This window comes from Toxorhynchites rutilus, chromosome 3 (assembly GCF_029784135.1).
Source record: "Toxorhynchites rutilus septentrionalis strain SRP chromosome 3, ASM2978413v1, whole genome shotgun sequence".
Lineage (NCBI taxonomy): Eukaryota > Metazoa > Arthropoda > Insecta > Diptera > Culicidae > Toxorhynchites > Toxorhynchites rutilus.
The window spans coordinates 64,678,498-64,697,010 of record NC_073746.1 but is presented as its reverse complement, the minus strand read 5'-3'; the positions used below and the strand labels follow the sequence as shown (position 1 = coordinate 64,697,010).

The following is an 18,513-nucleotide window of genomic DNA, read 5'->3' as shown; positions in this document are numbered from 1 at the left end:
TGGTTGCGCGTTCGCTTAGTAAGCGATCGATCGTGAGTTCAAAACTCAGGGCCCCCATTGACCATCTTTGTGTTGTTACAGAATAACTCTACGTCCACGCAACAATCATCAGCGATGGAGATCGATCCACGGTCGAAATAAGATCGATTCATCCATACAACTGCTCTGCTCTGCAGAAATATCGGGCTGCTGTTCTATAAATAACTCAACAATGGGTCAACGACTGTCTCCGCTGTCCAGTCTTAACTGTGGATAATGGAAGAACAGAGAGAAAACTCTTTCGCCTAAATGGCTACTGTGTAAATATGTACCATTTGCAATGGTATAGAAGGGAATACTCTAACGCCGAAAAATGGCAACTGTGTAATGTGCTAATTATAGATATGATAAATATGTGACATGTACATGATTAAAAAATTCGGCTCTGTTACAGCTAAAATGCTAATGAGCCTAAAATAAACAAAAGGGATAAAAAAAAAAAAAAAAAAAAAAAATTCTCAAATGGGGATCAACACTAGGGTAGGAGCCTACCTGTTGGTCTCAAATGTTCCTATCTCACGCCTCCACGAAGATCATATGACGACATTTTTAGATCGGGCGTGAACTGGAAACACACACCTGGTCTTGGCTCCGAGAACGGGTGTCGAAAGTGGCTAAGTGAGGGGGTGCGAGCGAGTCAGAGCGCTATATCTCTCCCGGGGAAGGCCTCCCGGGTCATGGAGGCCTTGCCAACCCGCTGTCTCCCGGGCAAAGGAGATACACCCAGAAAATGGAGCTACGTTCACGAAGAATACTCAGAATGCGATCGCCCGAGGAGGGTCCCCGAACTGGAGCTGGTCCTGGAACGGGCGTAAGAGCGAGCGGCCAGCGGCTGGAGGGCGATGTGCAAGAGCGGGCCACCAGCCGGGTTCAACCCGAAGAGCTACCGCCACACGGAAACAGCAGCCATCGACATCACCAACGAAACGCTGCGCCTACGAGGCGTGTTGCGACTGTCAGACGACAGTCGTCCACACTTGTGGGTACTACTAGGCGACGGATCATGTGGACACATGAAATGAATGAATTCGTGATCCGCGCCTATTACATCTGCACTGCTTTGGAGACGGACATGAGCGGTCGCCCTCGAATACTCGCAATGTTCGAGGAAGCGTATCCAGAGTTCGTCGGGAGGCTTGACCAAAACGCGATGAACGCGAGGCGTAGAGCGATTGTACGCAACAATATGCTCTCCCAAACGCAAGTCGACGAGATCAAGCAGCAGGTGCAGAGAGAACTAAGCTCCAGAACAAGCAGAGCAAGCGATGTGTCGAGACGAAGTTCAGTACGGCTGAGCAATTCATTCGCGAGTGGGGCACGCGAATCAGCACCAGTGGAGGCCACAGTACAACAACCCCCTGAGCCGGAAGATCCACAGCCAGATCAACAACTACTACGCGATCTGGTCTTCCATTACGACGAGGCGATCTCACAGTTCCGCGACACGGACCCTTTGTCGCGCCCCAGGATCCCGAAGTTGCAGCATTCCCGCAGGCTGACAAGTGCAGTAAAGCTCATGAACGAGCACGTTCTTCCGCTGCACTTGGTTGATGCTGAGAACATGGAGGAGCTGCAACTGAAAGTTTACTGTGCTGCTGTGGCGACCGCCAAAAGTTTAGGATACCGTATTAGGCCAAGAGGCGGACTGCTCCAACATCTCCGTGAAAGGCGTGAGCCTCCATGGCGAAGGAGATTGGAGCAACGGATCCTAAACAAGCGCGCCGCAATTGGAAGACTGATGGCGTACAAAAGAGGCAGCAGATCGGCGAAATTATGTCGCCAAGTTGCTGTGATCGTGCGGCCTACTGAACTTCGCCAGCTGGGAGCTCACCAGCTGACGGAAAAACTCGACACACTGGTACAGCAATTGAGCGTCCTAACTAAACGGCTGAAACGTTACTCTGACTCTGCAAAGCGCCAGGAACAAAATCGGATGTTCAGAGATAACGAAAAAGCGTTCTACGACCACATTAGCGACGAGAAGCCCGACTACCGCGAAGGTTTGCCAGATATTAGCGATGTGACGAACTTCTGGGCTGGTATTTGGGAGACCCCAGTAGAACATCGCGACGGGCAAATGTGGTTAAGACGGGAGGAGGAGAGTTGTGGTGAAATTGGAGAGATGCCAGCTATCATCGTCGGAGAGAACGATGTCCGCGAAGCCTCGCGGTACCTGAGGAACTGGGCAGCACCGGGCCCCGATGGTGTCCAGAACTTTTGGCACAAGAAGCTGACCGTCGCACATCCAAAGATAGCTGAGTGCTTCAACAAGGTGCTACGTGACCCACACAACCTTCCTGAATTCGCCACCCGTGGCGTCACCTTCCTCCTCCCGAAAGACAGCAACACATTGAACCCATCAAAGTACAGACCGATAACGTGCCTATCGAGTCTGTACAAAATACTGAGCAGCATAATTACCGCCAAAGTTTCTGCTCACTGCGAACAGCATCACATCATCGCAGAAGAGCAGAAAGGATGCAGGAAAAATACGCATGGCTGCAAAGACCAGGCCATCATCGACGCAGCCATAGTCGGCCAGGCGGTTTATAACCAGCGGAACCTAAGTATGGCCTACATCGATTACAGGAAGGCTTATGACTCCATACCTCACTCGTTTCTCGTCCGGGTATTGGAGCTCTACAAAATTGATCCCGTCGTCGTAAGGTTCCTGCAGCATGCGATGAGGCAGTGGAGTACGTCTCTGCACCTCAGTGATGGGGAAAATGTGTTGCAGTCTAGAACGCTGCAGATAAAGAGGGGGATATTCCAAGGCGACTCTTTCAGCCCGCTTTGGTTTTGTCTGGCACTGAACCCCCTCAGTAGGACGCTCAATAGAAACGGTCATGGCTATAAAATAAGGTATGGCGACGGCGCCCACGAAGAAGTGACCCATACCTTTTACATGGACGATCTCAAGGTCTACGCTGATTCACGTCAGCGTCTAGGTGTAGCTATCCGGGTTGTCGAAGACATAAGCAGGGACATCTGTATGGAGTTCGGCCTCGACAAGTGTCGCTGTGTCCACCTGCTGAAAGGACAACTTACCGAATCCGGAGGCTACGAGGTCTATGACGGCGAGTTTATAAGAGACATGGTTCGTGGCGAATCCTATAAATATCTTGGATTCCGACAGCTCACCGGGATTCGCCACTCCGACATCAAGACGGAGCTGCGAGACAAGTTCTTGAGTCGAGTGAACTGTGTCCTGAGGACTTTCCTCAACGCGGGGAACAAGGTACGCGCGATCAACACATTCGCGGTTCCCCTGCTGACCTTCAGTTTTGGTGTAGTCAAATGGAGCAAAACTAACCTAGAGGACCTTGAGAGGAGGATGAGGAAAGCATTCAAAGAGGCCGGAATGCACCATCCTCAATCGGCACTGGAGAGAGTTTCACTACCACGCAAAGAAGGGGGACTTGGAATCGTCGACATTTCTGCACTGTGTGTTGCCCAGGTACGACAACTGCGCGAGTACTTCGCAGAACGCGCCAACCAAAACGCGCTATACCGGGCTGTCTGCGCCGCCGACAGAGGATACAGCGCTCTGCACTTGGCGCAAGCGGAGTACCAACTCAACTGCAATCTGCAGACAGTGGAGGAGAAGATTGCAGCTTGGAAGCAGAAGGCAGTGCATGGTGCCCACCCCCATCAACTGGACCGGCCACACGTCGACAAGGCCGCATCTAATCTGTGGCTAACGCGTGGTGAACTCTCTTCAGTAGTAGAAGCCGACATGATAGCCATCCAGAACAGGATAATGCCGACGAGAAACTGCAGGCGGTACGTCTGGCATCAAGACGTTGATGACATTTGCCGGATGTGCCATCAACCAGGTGAAAACATAGAGCACATTATGGGAGGCTGTCCCGTTTTGGCCAACGCAGCCTACACCGAGCGCCACAACAACGTGGCCCGTATTGTTCATCGACAACTGGCGCTCCAATGTGCTCTACTGGAAGACAACGTACCAAACTACCGGTACCTGCCTGCACCTGTCCTGGAAAATGACCGTTTCAAGCTGTACTGGGATCGCACTGTTCTGACCGACCTCTCGATCCACCACAACCGTCCAGATATAATGGTTTACGACAAGAGCGACCGCAAAGTCACCATCATCGATGTCGCTATTCCACTGAACCAGAATCTGGAGGAGACCCACGGTCGCAAAATCTGCAAGTACCGACCATTGGCCGTGGAGCTAAGGGAGGTCCCAAGAATTGTTCCAGTCGTTCTCTCTGGAACTGGAATTATCCCGAAGACACTTCTGGAAGCGCTAAAGGTGTTGAACATCGAGAAGGAATTGGCCGGCATCCAAAAGTCGGTCATCCTTAGCACCTGCGCGATTGTCCGACAATTCCTCGGTCAGGACTAAAACAGCACGAGCATGCAGATACGTGCATTCCGCAGAGCCTAGTCCCCCTTTGGCATTCAGAAGCCCGGGGGCAGGTGAAAATTCTGGCTAGGTTCGCCTAGTTAAGAAGTGAGATAAGTCTGCCAATAATAAACTAGTGCTTATTCAAATAACGTTCTCAGTTTTCTCCTAAAACTAGATTTGAAATTTGGTTCTCTGGTGCATAACCTCATGGAATGGGTCAAATGCATAGATTTTCGGGTTAGGTTGCACCGAAAACCTATATATTCCAAACGAAAATCAAAATGACATATCCAGACAACCAGTGAATATGAGCAAATGAACTTTTGTTCTTCAATATGTTTTAAAGTTTATTTTTCCACCCAGTTTCATTTTCGTCTTGATTATTCAAAATGTCAGAATTGAATTTCATTTCAAGAAAATAATGAACCCGGCTTCTAACCCTTGACATATATTGTCGTGGCGGAACATTAGACTTTTTATCACTCTTGTTGGTTTGCTTAAAAAACACAACGATTTCCAGCAATTTATTATAGTCGTTGCGTGAAATTCCTACAAAAAGGTCAGTATCATTCATACTTGTTCATTAGGTTGGCAAGTGTGAATTAAAGCAACATATCCGAAAAATTGAATAACATCAAAATAAATATATACACAACATTTGAACAATAAATAAACAGGTAAATAAATAAATAACGGAATAAATAAATAGAACAATAAATTAATTAATTAATAAGTAAACAAACAATAAATGTATCACCGATAAAAAAGTATATGAAGGGACCCCAAGATGAACCCAATTGAAAATCATTAGACTATCCTCGAGGTAGATAAAACAGGTGTGGCAAACACACAAGCCTATTTTGCAGCTCTACAAAAGGCTTGAGACTTTTTGAATCAACATCAGCATGTCAAAACGTCTGCAATTCGTAATTTTGACCATGGAAGGTCATAAAAATATTGGTTTTGATTTGTTTTTGTTAATTTTTTAAAATTTTAATTAATTTTAGGAAGAAGGTGATTTATCGGGTGTTTCTTCCGATCACTGTTATGTTAAGATGTTATTTTTTCGACATGAAATTCTAATGCTCCCATGGGCAACAGTTTTTTTTTATTGTTCTTCCTGATATTTCATGTTTCCACGAAAAAATCAGATGCAGCTTATTCAAGGTCCCAATGCTTCAATGTTATTCCAATTGATATTAGCGTTTAAACAACTTTTTGAACACGTTTTGTCTGAGAAATACTGAGAACAACTGATAACATATTCATACGGTTGTTTCTAATCGAATGCAGCTCATAAAATTCCAATCTCTTGCAAATAGTTTTACATTTCATTATCATCCGCAGCCGGGCGTTGCAGAATGCGTACATATTTGTATCTCCCTAGCATCGATCGGATCGGCCTGTCATCGAGATCTACTTGCGGCATGTCACCTCTGATACCAATCTCCACTAATGTGATTTGTGGGAGGCGCTCGCATAGAACTCGCGCTATTAGAAAGTACGTATTTCTCCGATTGCGATTGTTGGCACGAGTCCCGGGTTAGAAAAAAACAAACACACAAAAAGAAATGGGCCAGGCTCTGATTCCACGATTAAAGAATTCCTGACGCCAAGTATATAAGCTGGTTCTGGAAGACAGGTGTTGTCACAGTTAGTTGTTGCGTTTGCATCAGTGAGGATACCCAGCTCCCAGTTCCAGCTAGAAGATCAAAATGAAAGTGAGTGCGATTTGAGATTGTTTGTTTCCAGCAACGCGCGCCGTTGCTAACGATGGATATAACCCACAGGTTGCAGCTTTGTTCGTTGTGCTAGCCATGGCTATGGCCACCGAGGCTCATCCATCGTGGCCATGGGCGGGACTTCCGTGGGCCGGAGCTTGGCCTGGAGCATGGCCCTGGGGACTGCCAGTGTATGCCCCTGGCCCGGCGCCCGTTGTGTCAGTCGATGCCCCTGCTGTGCCAGCCCTAGCGGCGACATCTGTCAACGCAAACCGTGGAGCAGTTCATGTCGCTCCACTGCCCGGACATGCCATCAACCAGCAACAGCTGAATCTGGCTCCAGCTCCAGGAACCATCTAAATCCACCCTCCGCTCTCCTCCTACGTAATACTCAGACGACAAGCTCTATCGATGCCATTTCGCATTAAAATTTATATTCACGAGAAACTATCAACAAGCAAATAAACTCACTTCATTTCATGATCTGATAACACTTTATTTTTCTAAATATTGGTCACCGAGGATTTATGGCTAGGAGTTTCTTCACAACGCTTGGCGCCACGTACCGATTGGTGTTGTAGCCTTGGCCGTTCAGATAAACGTTTGGTGTGATCCCAGAACCTGGTCGGGCAGGCAGATAGGAAACCAGTGAACTTGGTGGTGCGATATAGCTCATGTATCGATGTGGTTCCGATTGGAAGAAGTCCCAGAAAGGCGCAACTTGCTGCCAATCGATCGTTTGATGCTGGAATAGTTCCACTTCGAATGGTTCGACGAAGATATCACCAAAAAAGTGGTAGTTTGGAAAATTTTGTATTTCCGAAGGGGTGAGGTGGAATCCTTTCACTAGTGCAACGGAGATGAAGATTAGCCATGCCAATTGTACCTGCTGATAAAGAGTGATCTAAAAATTTCAACTATCAATCATTGCTTTATCGTTACACTACTTTCATTCTCAAGCGCAAAACTGTTACACTCAACGAAAACGATCAAACAACTGATCAGCTCCGAGACTAAATAAACTGTAACACTTCGCAATGGTTGGCAAGCACTTTTTATCGGAGCTCGTCATTTCAAAACCACGCAGATGTTCACTCGGAAATTGCTGACGGCTAAATCAAGCTAATCATGAGATGCTTTGCGCCAGCGGAAGTTTTTTTTTGTTTGCACCTCGTCGCTGTTGCGGGTATTGTTTGTTAATAACCTCCAGACAGTTGATGGTTTATGATTTTCCATATCTCATAATCAGAAACTGGTGACCACTTGCATGCTGCCGTGGCCCAGTACCACCGAAACGGATGTTTGTCATTGAAAATATGTTTCCCATGGTGATTCCGAATATAGTTTATGTGCAGTGCCGTTGAAGATGTTCGAGTGCAACGAAAAAGAGGGAGAAGGTGTACAAAATGAATGAATCTTATTTGTTGTGTTTGGAATATTGTAGAGGGTAATTGATGGTGGGTCGTTAGGAGTGTTTTAAATGTGTTTATGTTTTTCCTACAACATCAAGACAGAATGGTTGCTCATATCTCGATATATTTAGTGTTCCTTTTATAATACGAAAATTTAATTTGTCTCCTTTATCGAAGAAACTGCGTAGAAAGTAAAGTGGTAGACATTCGTTTAGTAGTACCTTATTTCCACCAGTCTTCCGTGTTTCACATTGAACACTGGGTACGAGACGAACAGTGTTCTCCCTACTCTCGCAGTTTTAAGTTTGCAGACAAACATTATTTTTTGTACCCGTTGTTTAAGAATGTGTCATGTTTGTTTCCCATGATGTTCAAACATGATGTTCAGTTTCTCTCGCATTTTCATCCCAAGCAACAGCAGTGTGTAGAGTAAAAGAAGCGAATTAGACAGCACACCACCACCACTGAACACACGGTGTGTTGGTGCGTTGATATGAAAAGGGAAGGGAAACATTTATCATGACAATGGGTGCTTCATCTAAAATTTTGGGCAAATAAAATACACCTCTTTAACTGTTCTAAACAACATAAGTGTCAATTGATATCAGAGTTCTTCACAATTGATATCATTATTCAGTCCACGCATCAATTTATAAATTGAATTTATGTAACATCGGCTATTATCAGCTTTTTGAACAAGTACTAAAATTGAATAAAGCGTGGCGGAGATGTTTAGTTACTCACATCAAAATACCAAGAATTGGTGTGAACTTTCCTGAAACTGCATCTAAAACATATTTTTGGGTATTTAACTATTTAGCCAGTATTTGTATGACGTCGCTCCGCTGCGCACTCGGTTCCGTAGACTTCAATTGGCAACATACACTATATACATATTTCTATTCCCTTGTAATAAATTTAAAAAAACAACTTGTTGAACGACTCTCGTTTTACTATTTTACTATATCAACAAACTTGAAGGAGGTTTCAGAATATATATATATATATATATATATATATATATATATATATATATATATATATATATATATATAATAATATATATATATTATATTATTATATATATATATATATATAATAATATAATATAATAAATTTAAATTACCCAAATCAGTGATTTCAAATTAATACTGTTAAGATAAAATCAATTATGCTGCGCTAAACTGAAAAATATCCCGTTACTCGCGCCAGCTTCTTACTATACTGCACAAAAAGGCATAACAGTCCCATTTACATTTTACCAAAAATGAGTTCTCTTTGCATCCATTTTTCCATCCTGCATTCATTCCAAGCAAACGCTTCCAAACCATTTTAGAAAAATGCATCCCCAGAAAATTCGTTCCCCCTGAAAATGAGGGTTAAACGCAAATTTAAAAGTGCATGATAAATCACATTTTGTTCAGAAAATATGAAAAATACCAAAATTAGTTACATAATGAAATAATATTTTGGAGTTTGCAATTGGTTTCAACTGATTTTATGCGTTTGATGCAGAAATTTTTCAGAAACATTACCCTGCAAAATGATTTTTTTGGAATTGGTTTTTTGAACGCACTAATCAAACTTTCATAAAAATATCAACATGCATCTAAAACTATTTTTTGGATAATTATTTATTTATTTGGCCAGCATTTGTACGACGTCGCCCGCTGTGCAGTAGCTTCCCCAGACTTCAATTGGCAACATGCACGCAAAAAAATCTCATAGAAACTTCTTTCTATTCAGAGAATGTTTTCTTTGCACGAAACCAAGGATTATATAATCAGACTTGCAAAATGTGCATGAACTCATAGCCTCTTAGTTCATGCAATTTTTGTAATGCGAACTAAATTTCAAGTTCGTTTCTGTGAAAAAGTATTCTACGAAGAAATATTTTAGGATGAATAATTTCTTTCCGTGCGTGAAAAGAAACGAAACGAAAGCAATGAATACTGCGACATCGGGTGATATGTTTGTACATGATGTTCGTGAATTATGAACATCGTGTTTGTTTACAATGTTTATGTTTGTGTATCATTGTTCGCGTTTGGGATAGACATTCAACACTAGCGAAAATCATGTTTGAATTCAAACAAAGACATGTAATTTTCACATCGGGTGGACATGTGTAAGTGTTTGTCGGAAGACTGATTTCCACTCACACAGTTTTGACGTAGGGCTACGTCTGATCTTTCAATATAGGGGTCCATTTAATCGTTTCGGGTGAGAAAAGCGAATGATTTTGAACGTTCACCCTCTACAGCCCAATCCCGTCTTTAGACGGGCTTCGCGGATTCTCTTTTCAAATTATTCAGACATTATTTTCAATGTTCAACCCCACTAGAACGTCTTTAGAATATTTTCATTTATCACACATACACATTGTTTTTATGCTGGCAGCTTTCTGCTAGGAGTATTTTATCTTGAAAGTCGGAAATTCGAGACAAAAGTGAAGTAGGTTCTTTTTAGATAAATAACAAACTTGGGCGGTAGAGGGTTAATATCTCTTCCATTTATGAATGAATTTTGAGTCCAAATATTCCACCATTGTTTTTATCTAAGACATTTACAGTGCAAATATTAGGCAACTAAATTCGTCCCGTTTTCACAAGAAGGTTTGAAATGCTCTAAATAGTCGACAGTGAATGCTTGTGGAAGTTTATGGTGACTCTGCACCATCGAAAAGTTTTTTGCAAGGGAATTTGGACGATAATAAGAAACAGTGTCGCAACCACTCGTTGCGACGCATCTCCTTCCAAACACCTTGAGCAAACAATAACACGTTCCCACTTTATGGCGCGCTACTGTGTTTCGAAGAGGATCAATAGAACAACACAACAATGATTGAAAACCAAAACAAATAGTCCAGAAGTGAAAAGGTCCATTATGAAGAGCTCTATCATAGAAATTTGACTATCATGATTATCCTTAATTGTTTATTTTTACGATCTGGCGTAGTGGTAACATCCATGCCTCTCACGCTGAAGGTCACGAGTTCAATTCTCACTCCCGACATTCTTCCAAAAATGGAAGTAAAAGTGACGAACCAGCCAAATGAGCTGAAAGTCACTATAATACAGATATAAAAAAAAAATTATTTTTAAATCAAGATTTATTAATCGTAACTCGATTGGTGCTATGCCTAATGTAAGACGGCGGGGTAAGACGAACCACTTCTAGTTTTATAATAAATCATCTCAGAATTTTGGTAAATATGCTACGCAAGAAGCATTGATAGCATATTTTTGTCATTTCGAAACACCTTGCAACATCTGAGCGCACGAAATGTGAAAATTGTAAACAAAACAAAGTTTTTGTCCATTGCCTATTGCAAGTGATCTAATTTTCAAGGCAACCAAAATAAGGAATTTTTCCAGCAAAAACTGTACAGGCAAACCTGTTTTTGTGCGGTTGCTTTTTGTGCGATTTCTCATTTGTGTGACTGTTTAGGTGCGATTTTTTTTTATTTAAATCGTTTATTTTTACAGGCTCAGTTACATAAGTTTAAAGGAGCCGAACTCCTTACTGTATTGTTACTAGTATAAATACATTTTTCCTTAATTCTAATGTTAATAATATAGGAAACCGATTACTCGCGGTCGACTCGAGTTTAGAAGGGTGACGACCAAACAACGTGCTCGATGTCGTGGTAACCTTGGCCACAAACACAAATATTGCTGTCGGCAAGAATAATACGAAAGAGTAGCGCGTCTAACGAACAGTGATTGGACGTGAGTCGGGAGAAGGTGCGAATAAAGTCCCGACTCAAGTCCAGACTTTTGAACCATGGTTTGAGGGTAACCCTAGGGATAATCGAGTGGAGCCACCGGCCCAATTCATCTTCGTTCCATTTGCGTTGCCAGTTAACTATGGTATTTTTGCGGACTAAAGAATAAAATTCATTGAAGGGGTTTTGACGCTGATAAATGTCGCCTTCAAATTTGTGCGATTGGTTTGTGTGATTCAAGACCCGATGTCATAATAAAATCGCACAAACGAGGAATGACGCAAAAAGGGACCGCACAAAAATAGGTTTGCCTGTATATTACGTTAGTTGCCAGTGTCCCATTCCTTCAGTACATTGTTCCGGTTTTCCGGCGTGAAAAGGAATGTAATATATAATATGAGGGGCTAAGAATGAAAGGGTGGTAAGTGATTTGATCGATTTCTCTACGTCGACTCTCTCTTTTGGTCATAACTTAGCTGCAAACGCATTCCCACCTGTATTCGACAATGTGGAAGATAGATCAGAACCTCAACTATCGGATTATATAGCAAACTTAAATTTTAACGTTTTTGCAGTTGAGTTATTAACTAAAGAAACAGTTGATGAAGAGAAATCGATCAAGTCACTTACACCCCTTGCATTCTAAGCCCCTCATATAAAATTCGTGTAATGTGTGAAATAATGCAAAATGTGCCCTGGGAGGGAACGGACCATTTTTTCACGAATATTTTCTAAACTCTGCACGTGGAATATGGATGACCTTTACAGAAGTTTTTGTGTAGTTTATGAAGAACCCTAAACATGTATTTAGTACTTTAGACAATACTGTTCCTGTTATTTTTACTAGACTAATCTGTTTGAAAATAGTCTTGGTTCGTCTTATCTCGTAATGGTCCGTTTTAATCCGAGGGTGGGCCATCTTACACCGCCAGCAAAATAAAAAGTCATTTTTTATCATTGCAAAAATTATTAAAAAAAGCAGAAAGAATTATTAAATCAACAGCTACATATTTGTTAGTAGTATAGATAGAGGAAGAGAGAGAGAGAGAGGGAGAGAAATAGAGAGAGAGAGAGAGAGAGAAATCAGAACGAATTCGTTTTGGGGGAAATGATACCATCGAGTCGGTAGAGGGAGATAGCGTCTAAACGCCCGACTAATTGTTTAGTCGTTTTGCCGGAGAAACTGCGCGAAGAAGCCAAAAGTCATTACCAACTGAATGCGGATATAGTCAGTCAGCTAGTCAGCTGACTATCCTTAGTTTGCTATGACTATGCAGAGCCCTAGCCAGGTGTGAGTTGTGCGCTGTGCAAGGATGTAGACAACAGCCGGATGGTTTGTTGTGGCAAATGCAGTAATTGGCTCCATTTTGGGTGCGTGGGTGTGACTCAGGAAATTGAAGGATTGTTCAGTGTGTTTAGCGAAATGAACAAGCCAGATCCCATCGGTCATCTCTACAGCTTAGGCACAAAATGAAGCGGAGCCAAGAGCAGCGGACAACCAAGGAAAATGAGAGCTACTCAAGGAGTTCCAGGAAGAATGGACCAGATGCAAAGTAGGTTTGAAGAGCAGCAGCAGGCGTACGCAAAAATACTTCGGGGAAAGGACCGCGAGATGCAGAACGCGATTAATGATTTGAAGTCTCAGTTTGAGTATCGTATGGAAGAATTGAATGGCAGATACGAGAGGAGTTGAGCGTTCATGCAGTTGTTCCTCCACCGAATGCAAATTTGGCAACGTTGGTAACCGTCAGACAGATGACGTTAGCAAGGCGATCGAGCAGATACAAAGACAACTTGCGGAGATGGCGAGAAAGCAAGATTCAGAAACAATGAGTTTTGATAGATTACGGCGTCGCTGTCCAGAACATGTGCGCAACGATTATCACCGCTTAGCGAACGGTATCTTGAAGTCTCACCAGCCTAAACCGGATACACGTGACGTTCTATACTGGCTGAATTCCGATCACCGGATCACAGTGCGGATCAGCTAAATTCTAAAGCTCACCGAGGTTAACGAATGGAATTGAATTCCGACGAAACTGAACGTTGCTGACGATGTGACGAAATGGTAGAAACTTCCGAATTTTTCTCCTGCCAGTCGTTGGTTCCGTGTCCAGATTCTCGTGGGAGGCAAAAGAGAAGTATCCTGTTTCAGTATGGAGCTTCGATTACACCGCAGAAGACAAACTAGTCAAGGTGCTACATCACTCCGTCAAGCGTGTAATGTTCAGGTGACAAGATTTCTCTAGATGGAAGCGGTTGCTGTGTCATGTAGCTTTCGTACAGCGGTATCCATCGAATCTGCGCAAGAATCTATTAAAGGAGCCCACCGTCACCGGCCCATTGACACAGGAAGAACTTCGGCAAGCAGAGTTGTTAATTCTTAAACTAGTTCAGAATGCTCAATTCGTCGGAGAGATAGCTGCACTACAGCAACCAAATGGTCTCAGACCGTTCTTGGATGAAGAGGGGCTGCTGCAAATGAAAGGTCGTATAGACGCTTGTTAATACGTAGAAAATAGTGTGAAGCGCCGATACTGTTGTGTCATCCCGTTACCAACCAACCAGCCAGTGTTCACCAGCAGTTCTGCTACATGAACCACCAGAACTCAACCAGATCCGGCGTAGATTTTACGTGTCTCAGCTACGGTCGAGTTACAAACGCGTGCGAGCCCGATGTCAGTTCTGCAAGATTTGCCAGGCGACGCCAGCAGCTCCAGAAATGTCAGCTCTACCACCTACGCGTCTAAAAACCATCTGTCGTCAATTATCCTACGTTGGTATCGACTACTTCGGTCCTATGCATGTAGTTGCTTGTCGGAGGACTGAGATGGGGAGTGCTGATCACATGCCTAACGGTTCGAGCAATACATTGTGGAGTTGCTCACAGCCTCACAACCGACTCATGCATCCTTGCCATTAGAAATTTTATCGCTCGGAGAGGTGCCCCTCTGGAGATAGTCAGCGATCGCGGTACCAACTTCATCGAAGTAAGTCATGAGCTGACCACGAAAAACTCATGGAGCACTTCGTCACCACTGATACAAAATGGTCGTTCAGTCCTCCTGCATCACCGCACTTCGAAGGTTCGTGCTTGATGACAACAGTTACGCTCTGAAACATTCAATTCCCAAGTCTATGCAAGCCGATTTTGGTGTCGCTGGGTAGTTGTCAAATCTGTCATATCTTACTCGGAGTTTGCCAAGAAATACATGATTTGTCGAGTGATCTGCTCATGTGGCAAACGGAGTGCGCCGTTCGTGACTACCGGGACTATAAACGGGCGTCTGCTTCCTCCGTTGAAGCAACATGATGGCCCTACGATCTTCCGGCCGGGTCTAGCTTCGTGCCACTATTCAAAGGATGTCCTTGAGTGGTACGAAACCAACGGGGCTACTTTTGTATCGAAGGTCAATGCACCGGAACTAAGGCACATAAAAAAATACTGGGCTATTATGAAGCAGGCACTACGGAAGCATCCCAAGGAGATCAAATGTGAGGCATATATGAAGAGGAAGTGGGTTTACATACAGAAGAAGCTGCAGCCAGATGTTGTACAGAACCTTATGAGTAGAGTTAAGCGTAAGATGCGAGTATACGGTTATGGTATTGAATGAAATAAATATACCAAAAGCTTATATTTTATTGTTTGAAAGTTTGAAAAGGATCGGATAACTAAGCAATTTTTAACAGCGTTTTTTTACGTGATGCTATTTGATGTGGGACACCCTTTATCGTGGCTATCGCTATCTAGAGACCTAGCCCAACTATCCACGTCATATGAAAGGAAGCAGCCGAACGGTACTGTAAAATCGTCTGAACGAAGGTAACAAAACTCCTGACAAATGATCTAAAAGTTGGTGCTGTTGTTGAAATCAGCGAAGCCAGCTTCGAATAATCCTAAAAGTCTACTAGACATCATCGGGAAATTACTGAACAAATCATCATCGATAAAAAAGAGGTAGTAAGGTAAGGTAAAGTAAGTTTATAGCTGGTCACGGGCGGAGCTGGAGACATTTAGGAAGACTCAGTTATTTTTGATAAGTTGAACTCCACTATTCCCAGATCACAGCAGCACATCCCTACACATCCCTCATGTCATTGGACCATCATAGAACTTCATAAAGGTTAAATCAATTTTTGAGATACACCGTTCTGTGTAATTCCCAATTCATAGTCTTTTTACTATCAAATTTGACCTTTCTTGCCTTGCCTTGAAAGTCGACCTTAACATACGTTTCGTCGTTAATTAAGAGATTTCGTTCTAGTTATATCAGGTAGTACAGCCACGGATTCGGATTTTGGCTACTTTATTCTGTTTGATGTTCCGATTGAGTGGTTTATTTATTCGATACGGCTTGCATCCTTCTTCAATAGATCACATTGATGGTCGCAGTGGTTCAAGGTTCCAACAGAAGATCCTTCTCGAACAACGATCCATTTTTTTCGGCAAATCGTAATCCGTGATGTTCTGATTAGTCCTGATCTGTCGGGATACCTTCAATCACAGCACACGATTAACGATAAGCACTTCGACACTTGGTTTATACTTTAGTAGCCGTTGTTAGCATATCCATATTGTTTTCAATTACTTGGCATAAGGTGCTTTTGGGGAAAATTCAGTAATTTCAGCAGTTACGTAAGCAATACTATCAAAAGGTTCCAATTTCACAACAATAACTAGACATGCTTTAACTCAATCAAGATTAAGAAAACTTTGGGATAAAACCAATAACCAACACTACAATTATAGACATATTAATTCACAGGACATAACACTAGCAATCGGTCACTACAATCAACGTTGTTTCGAAGGATATTCCACTATTTTTGAAGAAGAAAAAATATCTGTACCTTGTTGCTTTAAAACTTCGCAATTTATTGGATCATACTTGTGGAGTTTGGATCATCGGGATAGCGGGACTACGAACTCACCCACCCCAGATGGAATCTCCGATCGTTTCGAACAAGGCTCCATTCCGATGGTGGGCTTCGGCGATCTGGGTCGGTAACTGTTGGCATGCGCGCGGATCTGTCTTGGTCGCTCGGTGATGAGCATTTTATTCCGCTCCCGGGGCAGGAGCCAGATTGAGCTGTTGCTGTGAGACGGCGTGTCCTGGCAGTGGCGCTACGTGAACGGCACCACGGGTAGCCGAAACCGAGGTAGCAGCTGGAACTGGAGCAATGGCAACAACTGCGGGCGCAGCTGGGGCTCCTGCTAGGATGACAGCTGGAGCGCCTGAGGCGTCGACGGTGATTGCAGATAGCGGTGCTGGGAGTAGAATGGCTGGTGGTGGATTCGATTGCACAACGGTTGCCCCTGGGATGGCAAGCCCAGCGGGGGCTGGGATAGCTATCGGACCTGGTAGTAACAGCGGAATAACCGAGCCGTCCGCGGCCAGCATGATGGCGGCTATGACTAGGGCAGCGAAGCTCTGTTGATGAAACGATAGCGAACTACATTAGTATCCTGGGGTACCTAATAATCCACATTGACACCAACAGCTTCTCACCTTCATCTTTGGCAGTTGGCAGAGACTGGTATTGCTACGAAACACTACTGCTGACGTGGATGCTTAACGTACTGTGATACAAATCGGTGATCTTCCGTCCACTTTTATAGTCCAGGGCCGGGGTTTCATTCCAGAGATGATTTCCATTTCTGACAGGAGACTCACCGGTCCCATGGTCCGGCGTGGGTACGGCCGAAACGGAATAACTAAACAGCACTGGCCAATAATCTGCTTTCCATGCATAACCCAAGCCGGAGGAAAATTTCATCAGCAAACCCGCAATCGGATTCCGTCCCGCGAGATGTGGATCCAAATCCATTTGCCGGCGTCGGAGTTGTCCGCTGAATATTTGCATACATTACCCGCGATCAATTCATCAGCTACTGCCGGCGACAACTTGATGCATTAATGAGGTAATTGATGCATTTCGTATAACTCTTCGCTCAGAACGATGCATCTCGTGATGAGCTTCTGAATCAACTGCGCGCAGGGGGTGGTGATCTGATCGGGAAAATATTCCTCCCTAGGACTGGGAAGCGAAGCGCTCGTGCTGGTGATCGTGAGAAGGCTTGTCTGGGGGGTGTCTGGTTGAAGGATGTTCTCCATAGATTTAAGAAAGTGCTTTATATTTAATTCCTATTCGATCGAACATCGATCTATCAAGTTAGGAATAATTGAATATCAAATCGGTTTCCACTGCGAGAAAGTAAATAAATCAGGTTTTGTATATAAATCAGCAAGATCCAGTTCCCAGTCAGCCGAGACAGGCTGTCTTCCAATAAGTTGGGCAGTTGTCCTTGGGCGATCGACGTCAGATCGGTTCCAGACACTATATAAGTCCGATTTTGAGCATGATTATTTATTACAATGAAGTACGCGAAGTGAAGATAAAGGGAAATGTGATTAGTTTTTATTTCGAACTAGCTAACGCGGCAAACTTCATCCCACCAAAAATTTAATTTCATTATCACATCTACGTTTTCTTACTAAGTGCAAGTTCATGGGTCCAATCGCAGAATTGTACATTGATTGATCTTCAAATCTACCCTACAACATTATTTTTTACTATAAAATTTCAGTACTTCCACCAAAACTCGACATTCTAACATCAAATTATTATCAGACACAATTCTCGTGCAAGATTTTTCATCCACTTGCAAATAACACGTTTCTCCGTTACATGGAATAAACGATTGATACAGAAAACATGATAGAATGAAGACAGACCTAAATTGGATAATTTCTTTCTCGAGTTTTGCTCTTATCAACACATTCGGCGATCCATTTTTTATATAGATAGAAGACGATATAGGAGTGCGTTTTATCACATTAAAATCCATTTCTACTTTCGAACGAAGATCAATTCGTTACCGCAAACATCAAATGGACTAACAACGCTCGTCAATATGTAATTTTAGAAAACATGCGAATTGAATTTTTCGAATTTTTCCATTTTCCTTCAGAGTTTTCCGAATATTTTCAATTGTCATGTTTGATTGGGATATGTGTATTATTTTCATGGAACCCCCTCTCCATTCCGGAGAAAGGAGCGGTGTCATACCATCATAGAAACATTTCCCGTATCCAAAAACCTTCACATCCCAAATTTGGCTTCATTTGCTTTATTAGTTCTCGAGTTATGCAGACATTTGTGTTCCATTTGTATGGCAGAATCAAAATCTACCCGTTTCTGAAGCGGATGGTGACTGGCAATGAAAAGTGG

General features: G+C 43.2%; 3 protein-coding genes across 3 annotated transcripts; 1 reads left to right on the top strand and 2 right to left on the bottom strand.

The window, feature by feature from the left end:
* Nucleotides 1-5,996: 5,996 nt before the first annotated feature.
* Nucleotides 5,997-6,629, top strand: LOC129777628 (adult cuticle protein 1-like). Its single transcript, XM_055784005.1, has 2 exons — nucleotides 5,997-6,138; nucleotides 6,208-6,629. Exons 1-2 carry the CDS (start codon nucleotides 6,133-6,135, stop codon nucleotides 6,496-6,498), a joined length of 297 nt encoding a protein of 98 aa, XP_055639980.1. The 5' UTR covers nucleotides 5,997-6,132; the 3' UTR covers nucleotides 6,499-6,629.
* LOC129777627 (uncharacterized) lies at nucleotides 6,614-7,219 on the bottom strand. The gene is made up of 2 exons (XM_055784004.1): nucleotides 7,086-7,219; nucleotides 6,614-7,024 (listed from the first exon to the last, which is right to left on the bottom strand). The coding sequence occupies exons 1-2, from the start codon at nucleotides 7,089-7,091 to the stop codon at nucleotides 6,653-6,655; spliced, it is 378 nt and encodes a 125-aa protein (XP_055639979.1). The 5' UTR covers nucleotides 7,092-7,219; the 3' UTR covers nucleotides 6,614-6,652.
* An 8,909-nt stretch (nucleotides 7,220-16,128) lies between these two features.
* On the bottom strand, nucleotides 16,129-16,939 carry LOC129776778 (adult cuticle protein 1-like). Its single transcript, XM_055782618.1, has 2 exons — nucleotides 16,791-16,939; nucleotides 16,129-16,712 (listed from the first exon to the last, which is right to left on the bottom strand). Exons 1-2 carry the CDS (start codon nucleotides 16,794-16,796, stop codon nucleotides 16,338-16,340), a joined length of 381 nt encoding a protein of 126 aa, XP_055638593.1. The 5' UTR covers nucleotides 16,797-16,939; the 3' UTR covers nucleotides 16,129-16,337.
* Nucleotides 16,940-18,513: the final 1,574 nt, after the last annotated feature.